The following is an 8,349-nucleotide window of genomic DNA, read 5'->3' on the forward strand; positions in this document are numbered from 1 at the left end:
CATCACTACAGCCAATTTTAACACATTTTTGTCATCTTGAAAAGAAATCTTGTACCCTTTCCTAGTTACCTCCTGTTGTACCCAATTGTCCCACAGCCCTAGGCGACCACTAATCTACGTTCTCTCTGTATAGATGTTACCTATTCTCAATGTTTCATATAAATTGCATCTTACAATATGTGGTCTTCTGTGACTGGCTTCTTTCACTTTGCATAATGTTGTCAAGCTCCATCCCTGTTGTAGCGTGTATCAGTGCTTCGTTCCTTTTTATGACTGAATACAATCCTGTTGTATGGATGTCCCACATTTTGTTGACCCATTCATCAGTTGACGGTCATTTGAGCTGTTTCCTCTCTTTGGGTATTACGAATCATAACTTTACGTACAATGTGAACCTTTATATACAATGTTTTGTATGAACATACGTTTTCAGTTCTTTTGTGTGTATACCTAGGAGTAGAGTTAACTTTTTGAGGAACTGCCAGACTGTTTTAGAAAGTGGCTGTACCATTTTACATTCCTATCAACAGTGTGTGAATGTTCCAGTTTCTTCACATTCTCACCAGCACTTACTGTTATCTGACTTGCTAATCCTAGCCAGTGTCTCATTCACCGTTTTGATTTTCATTGGCCTGATGGCTAACCGTGTTGAACATCTTGTGCTTATTGTTACTTGTATATCTTTGGAGAAAAGTGTATTCAAATCCTTTGTCCCTTTATGGATTGTCTTTTTATTAGTGAGTTATACAAATTCTTTATATATTCTAGATACAGATCCCCTTTCTTCACAAGTATTTTCTCCTGTTCTGTGGGTTTTCTTTTTACTTGCTTGATGGTATCCTTTGAAGCGCAAAAGTTTTTAATTATGAAGTCCAATGTTTACCTTTTTACTTTGCTGTGAACTCTTTGAGTATAGTTTCTTCCATAGGTCTGTATTCACTAATGTCTCCTCAGCACCTGAAATAGTGCCTGGCATTATTTGTGGTCTGAATAAATGCCAAGGAGAGTGGAAGTGGTGAGGAAGAACCAACTAGGATGAAGAGTTTTGTTTCAGTGCTTTAGGTGGTATCACATGGAAAATAAGGCTAGGGCAAGACTTAAAAAAAATTAATCATTTACATTTGGGAACTAGGGTTGGGGTAATACCTATTAATTTTTGCTGAAAGCCTTCTGAAAATTAAAATATCACTTCAGTGGGAAGCCTGTTAACTTCTTTGCTCCCTGGGTTTAACTCTTTCATTTCATTGGAGGAGTAGTTTTCCATGGTGAGCATCAAATTTTAGTGTTCATCAGATCGCTGGGAGAGCTTCCCAGGGATACATGGGCCCACGCCTATAGTTTCTGATTCAGTAGGTTTCAGGTGGGGTCCCTGAATGTGCATGTCTCACAAGTTCCCAGGTAATGGGGATGCTGTCGGTTCAGGAGCCATGCTTTGGGAACCATGGAGTACATAATAAATTGATATTATTGGTGTTGTACTGGGGAATCCAGGCGGTGGATAGCTGTTTTTACAGAAATAGCCTTACTTACCAACAGTGGCATGTTTACATAAGAATCATCAGATAAGGTCCTCTGTCTGAGGGTCGTATTTATGCATGTAGAGCCAAGTACGTGAATTTCACCTAATCTTGGCTGCAAGTGAGATGAGGAGAACAGAAGGGAATTACAGTATTTTTGAGCCTCTATCATGTCCCACGTACGACAATTGCTGTGTGTTTTGCTCCTGGTATTGTCTTGACTCTGAGTACGCACATCCCCCAGAGAGTGTAGGTGAGTTGCCATGGCGTCCGGTCAGCTGACTGGCAGTAGAGGCTGGCCATGATGCTCTGCGCACCCACAGCAGCTGGACCATTGTTACACCACACCATTCTCATTAGAAACCAGAATTGTTTCAGCATATAGATTCATACAGACTTGAGGTAGAAATAACTGTGGTGGCCCTAAGAGATTAGATAAAAATGAGAACAGCCTTGGCATCTGTTATTTGGCTTATCATTGTTTTATCTGTCTTTACTATGATGTTGGTACAAAAAGGTTTGTGGTAAGATTCATGGATTTTAGGGGGAAAAGTCTTCATTTGAATGACAGGAATATTCTTATAATACTATATTTAAAAGATATAAGAGTATTACTTTAATTCTGTAAATACAATTTTAGATATTTCCATAGGCTCAAAAAGGCCTTGGAAGGAATGTACCAAAATATTGATAGCGATTATTTCTGGTGCAGAGAGGAGCAGTTCTTATTTTCCTACTTAGATGTTTTTCCTTCACATTTGATCCAGTGAGCCTATTTATAGTCATGAATGAATGGAGAAAGCATTTTCATCCTAATTGCTTTTAAAGACCATAAAATAGAATCTTTGGAGGGTGAGGAGGTCCGTCTGTGATGACAGAAGTGAGGTCTTTTTCTGGCCCACTCTGATGACCGCGGATAAGATGTTGCTAACAGGTAAAAGCTCATTGAACACACACGATGGACAGTGATGGTGGATCCAGGAGGTGCAAAAGAACCTTCAGGCTTATCCACACAGACTTCGCTAGCTTTGTTTCCAATGATTTTTATTTGTTGTTAGGCTTTTATTAACTTGAAGCAAGAGCACTGGGCTCCTGAAAGCCTGGGCGTTAAGCAAACCAGCCTGATGCCTTCGTTCTGGGTTGTTCGTCCTACTTGCCATTGAAAGGCAAGACCTGCTGTTCTGAGTTGTGCTTCCTGGCATAGTTCAGGATCTGGAATGACGGACACTCTCAGAACGATTTTTGGCAGGAGGCTCACAAAATCAGTCACCATTTCCAAAGCAGCTCCAGATTATTTTCAGAGCAGAAAATCGGGTAGGCGTTAGCAAAAGGTTTTATTCTGAAAGATGAGATTCACATGATCTCATTAGCCGATGAGAACTTGTTCTGATACTGCGTAAGAGGAATAATGTTCTGTGAATGGACCATGCACACCATGAAAATACAGCTCGCATTGTGCATGTTGCTTCTGTGAGTTAAACCCCAAGTATTCCACCAAGGAGAATAAGCCCCAACCACATTGTCCTAAAGACCATCATATCCCCTACCACCTGCAGGTTCCTCTTTGATTTATTAAGAAAGAAATGTAAGAGACAGAAGAAATCCTGACCAGCTGGCAGCTTCCTTGAGAATGATTTGTTTGTTTGTTTATTTATTTGTGACAGGACCTCACTCTGTCCCTGAGGCTGGAGTACAGTGGTGCAATCACAACTTTTTGCAGCCTCGACCTCCTGGGCTCAAGTGATCCTCCCACCTCAGCTTCCCAAGTAGCTAGGACCACAGGCACCCACCACCACACCTGGTTATTTTTTTTATTTTTTGTAAAGACGAGGTCGTACTGTGTTGCTTAGGCTGGTCTTGAGCTCCTGGGCTCAAGCAGTCCTCCTGCCTCAGCCTCCCGAAAGTGTTGGGATTATGGCATGAGCCACTGAGCCTGGATGGGGATGTATTTTAGCAAAAGACATGGGAATAGGCCGATTCCTTAAAAGCTAAGGATTTGCAGGATACAGCTAGATTTTTCTGATGAATACGCTTTCATTTGTTAAGGTCTTTGTAGTTTCAAAACACTGTCACTCATATTACTTAATTGGAAAGTGCTCTGTGAGGTAGCCAGGTCGGAAAGGTAATTTTTATCTTCATTTTACATACGGGGTGACTGAGGTTGATGAAGCTGAGTCGCTCGCCAGAGGTCACACCACTGGTCAGTTGCAGATGTGCAACCCAGACCTTCAAACCTACATTTTTTCTCTTTAGTTCTGGTGTTTTTTCCACTTCACCATGTTGAAAATGCCCCAAAGTGGGAAAGGGAGGAGAGTGTGTGTGTTAGAGGTGGATGGGGAAGAGGAGAAACAGTAGGTCCAGAGGAATAGGTTTTAATTAAATGTCAGGTGGCCAGGCTTCATATGAACCAGGGAGCAGGGTACATAAATGTCCATCTAAGCAGGGCCAGTATGAAGGGGAAGGGGTGATCGGAGTTCTCGTGAAGGCCGTGGGAGGATGGGTGGGACACAAGCAAACACATGGGAGCAAAACGATGAGCTTTGCCAATCAAGGACACACAGGCCAATTATAGGTTGGCATCAAGAGGCTTGTTTTTTTGTTTTGTTTTTTTTTTTGAGATAGAGTCTTGCTCTGTCGCCCAGGCTGGAGTGCAGTGGCGCAATCTCAGCTCACTGCAACCTCCCCATCCCAGGTTCAAGTGATTCTTACGCCTCAGCCTCCTAAGTAGCTAGGATTACAGGTGTGCACCACCACACTTGGCTAATTTATATTTTTAGTAGAGATGGGGTTTTGCCATGTTGGCCAAGCTGGTCTCAAACTCTTGGCCTCAAGCGATCCACCCACCTCAGCCTTCCAAAGTGCTGGAATTATTACAGGCATGAACATGGCACCTGGCCTGCATCGGGAGATTAATGGAATAGAATCAGAAAATGCTTTGTTGGAGGGGGTGGAGTCTCCAGGTGTGAGAGGAATAATGTTGCAGGTGGATTTTTTGTAATAAATCTTCAACACTTGTGGACTACCCAGCCTAGATTACCAATCTGGAGAAGCCTTTCCAAAGAGGAAAATAGGCAAATAGGCCTTCCCTGCCTTTGGGTCTGTCACTAACGAGGGAGATATACTGAGCTTTGGGTTTTGATCTGCTGTATGGGGAGTGACTCTAGGTTGTCATTCAAATCAGCTTAAAGCTAAATGTTTGGGCTCTTGTAACTAAAGATCCAGGTAGCGTTGACTTCAGGTATAGCCTGAACCAGCAGCTTACATGATATTAATAGGGCCCTGTTTTTCCCTCTGTTCCTCTGCTTTGCCATCCACAAAGTTGGCTTTATCCACATGGGAGCCCCGTGGCGTAGGTTCTCCCCTCACATTTGTAAACATGGATGCAGTAGTTCTAGACTTCACAGCAGCATCCCACCCTGTTCAAGGAAAGACCCGTGGCTACTCCTGAAGAACAAGCAAGCGTCTGTTTCCCAGAAGACATCTGCTGGTTTCTTGTTAGCGCTGATTGTTTAATGTGCCCATTAGCTTGAACAAGTTAAGAACCACCCCTGGAATGGGGTAGGGGCCAATTCCACCCAAATGGCGTGATTAAAATGGGGAAGTGGTAGCTTTGGAAAGGAAGTTTAAGGAAACTTCTGCTAGAAAGAAGGGGAATGGAGGCTAGGCAATAAATTATAGGAGTCCTCCACACCTCCTGAAGGGATAAGGGAATGAAACTTCAGGATACATTTTCTTTGGGGAATCTTTTGTGTGAGGGAGTAACTCTTAGCACAGGCATTAGTCAAGGTAATAGGCTAAGGTACTGCAAAAGACATAATAATGTGACAAAGAACAAGAGACTTGTCTTCCTCTCACATGGAAATACTCCAATGCTTCGCTTTACACTATTATTCTTGTTTTTTTTTGTTTGTTTGTTTGTTTTTTTCCTGTACCATCTCCTAGGCCTCGTAACCATCACTGTGATCAAGGCTAGGTTACCAAGGTTTTCAGCTCACGGTAAGGGGGAAGAGAAAGTGTGGAGGAGGCAACTCACTGTCTTGAGGGCTCTGGGCTGTCAGTGGAACCCACTTCTCCCTCTCACATCCAACAATGAGCACTTGGTCCATGGCCGTGTGTAGCTGCAAGGACTGCTGGGGAACACAGTCCTTGGCTAGATGACCAGCAACCAGCTTACAGGTCTGTGATTATAGAGAAAGTGGAGAAGGAATTTTGGCTGGGAGTTGGCAGTCTCCATCACAACCCCCAAACTAGGTTTCCTCAGAGGCTGGCCCATTCTGAACGATGTTCCTGTGACAGACATGGTTTCCTCAGAGAAGAATCTTCATCCAAGGTCTTTCATTTTGGGAACCAGGAATGCTTAATGGGGACTAAGTCAGTTATAGTTAGGTTTAAATACATAGGACAGAAAACCTAAAATAACAGTGGTCTAAGCAAGGTAAATGCTTGTGCATTTTTCTCTCATGTAAAGACGTTTGTGGTTGGTGCAGCATCATAGTGGCAGAGACTCGTTTGATTCCACTGTTCTGCCATCTCGACATGTGCTGTCCTCCTTCTGCTCTAAGATGACTGTCTGAATTCCAGCCATGCCTTCACATTCCCACTGGCAAAAGGAAGGAGAAGGACTTTCCAGGACATTTTCTAGAAGTCACAGGCAGCACTTCCACTGATGCTGCCTTGATCAGAACTCAGTCACATGGTATACGTAGCTGCAAGGAGCACAGGGAAACATAGCCTTCTTTGCCGGCATTCAGGAGCCCAGCTTGAAACTAGGGGTTCTAATGCTGAGGAATAAGCAAGAACAGATACTAGGCGCAGCAAGCAGCCTTTGCCAGAGACCGTGTGCCCTGGAGTCTGCACTGCATGCCCTCACTTCTGCCGTGTTAAACTAATCTTCACCCTTAAGGAAAGAAATTGTCGTAATAGCTGACATATATTGAGTGTATATCAAGTCTCAGGCACTTTTCTGTATCATTTAGTCCTCACAGCGGTGCTCTCAAAGGAGAGTTTAGTGTGGGATCATTTACAGAGGGGCCATGAGGTCGAGGGAATCAACGGGGGTTGGTGAAGTGCTCAGAGATTAGCAACAGCAGGAAGCCATTACCACCCCGAAAGGGTCAGGGAAAGAACATGTCACCAGCCTGAAGAGGGCTTAGAGACATGGCCTTAGAAAGGGGCTGCCTGGCAGCAGGTGCAGCTGTAGAATGAAGCCAAGCCAGAAGCACTGTGAGCCTGGGCAGAAGTGGCCCAAGGAGACCTGTCTCTCCTCCCATCCTTTGATCTCCTGACAGTGCCTCCCACTGGCTGAAGCCCACTGGAAGCCAGAGAACAAGGGAGCCTGGGGAAACAGTTGAGAGAAAGCAGCCTCCTGGGAAAAGAATGGGGCAGAGAAGAGCAGAAAATGGATGGAGGGCTGCTGAGGTGGGAGAGCAACAGAGAGCAACCCACATAGCGTTATTAGTGGTGCCTTTTGCAGATAAGGCAGTTGAGGGGTGGAGAGGATAAATCACCTGCCCAGCTGGTGACAGAGGCAAACCCTCTGCTTCAGACCCCCATAAGGAATAAGGAAGGCAAAGCAAACACATTTGCCTTCCTTGTCTGTCTGTGCAGTGTTCTGCACATAGTAGGCATCTGATAAATGGTGAGTGAGTGAAAGCATGTGGACAGGCATAGTTTGATATAGGAGGAGAAACTGTCTTCTCTGCCTTTTGGTTGCAGGTTGCCATCTCAAATCTCAGCGAGGCTGTGCAGGACGCAGACCTGCTGGTGTTTGTCATTCCCCACCAGTTCATTCACAGGATCTGTGATGAGATCACTGGGAGAGTGCCCAAGAAAGCGCTGGGAATCACCCTCATCAAGGTAACTCGAGTGCGCGCCGCCCAGGGCTGGACATTGCTTATCAGGACATTTCATTTCCTCACACTCTCATCTGCTTGAGATTTGGAGCTGAAGGGGAAGTTGTGGCAGTTTTTCATTTGTGTTTTTAAAGATACCCAAAAGGTCATAAAACATACAAGACTAGTTTAGCTCAGGTTGAGAGTGGGCTGCTTTCTGTTGCAGCAGACTAGCAGCGGCCATGATGTGAGGAGCTGTGCCGCCCCTGCCAGTCCATTCTGGGGGCTCAGCCTGCCATCTGGAAACCACCAGCAGTTTGAATTAGCTGGGAGATTAATAACCATTAGAGCCCATTCCTGGATATATACCCTAACGCGTGTGTTTTTAACCAGAACTCCACAAACAACCTCTGAGGGTCCACAGGGTGAATGCGGGAAGTTTATGCACTTAATTGTAGAGGAAAAAAAAAATCCTTGCATTCTAACTCATTTTAACCTGTAAGTGAAATGAACATTCTCTTCATTTGTGAATGCAGCTCACAGCCAACGTTTCAGGAACAGTAGTATTAGCAGGATCTGAGACCTTGTTGTCAATAGAAGTCACAGGGCTTTCATTTCACTCTACACCTTTTTCCGATATCTCAAGGTATCGTTTATACTCATCACTACTTGGGAATTGTGATAATTATTAGACCTGCCATGACATCTTTTTCTAATTGCATTAATAAAACAGTGCATATATTACTTTATTGTAAATTTGTTTTTTAAACAAATTTCAACATAATTGGATTCCTGGGTGATTTTAGGTATTTGGTTTTATGCCTGTGAAATTCTGAGAATGAGTCCATAAACTTCACCAGACTACCAGGGGTAAGGCCCATATCGTTGGAAAGATTAAGAACTCCCAAGAGTGGATCATGAGGTCAGGAGAGCGAGACCATCCTGGCTAACACAGTGAAACCCCGTCTCTACTAAAATACAAAAAATTAGCCAGGTGTGGT

General features: G+C 44.1%; 1 protein-coding gene across 1 annotated transcript in view; it reads left to right on the forward strand.

Annotated features, from left to right (window-relative positions):
- The window catches only part of GPD1L (glycerol-3-phosphate dehydrogenase 1-like), a 57,881-nt gene that overhangs the window by 17,286 nt on the left and 32,246 nt on the right, over nucleotides 1-8,349 (forward strand). The window contains exon 3 of the mRNA XM_011961624.1: nucleotides 7,233-7,445. Coding sequence (XP_011817014.1) covers nucleotides 7,233-7,445 — 213 coding nt within the window. The remainder of the gene's footprint in view (nucleotides 1-7,232; nucleotides 7,446-8,349) is intronic.

The sequence above is a fragment of the Colobus angolensis genome, unplaced genomic scaffold (genome assembly GCF_000951035.1).
Source record: "Colobus angolensis palliatus isolate OR3802 unplaced genomic scaffold, Cang.pa_1.0 Scaffold56, whole genome shotgun sequence".
NCBI lineage: Eukaryota > Metazoa > Chordata > Mammalia > Primates > Cercopithecidae > Colobus > Colobus angolensis.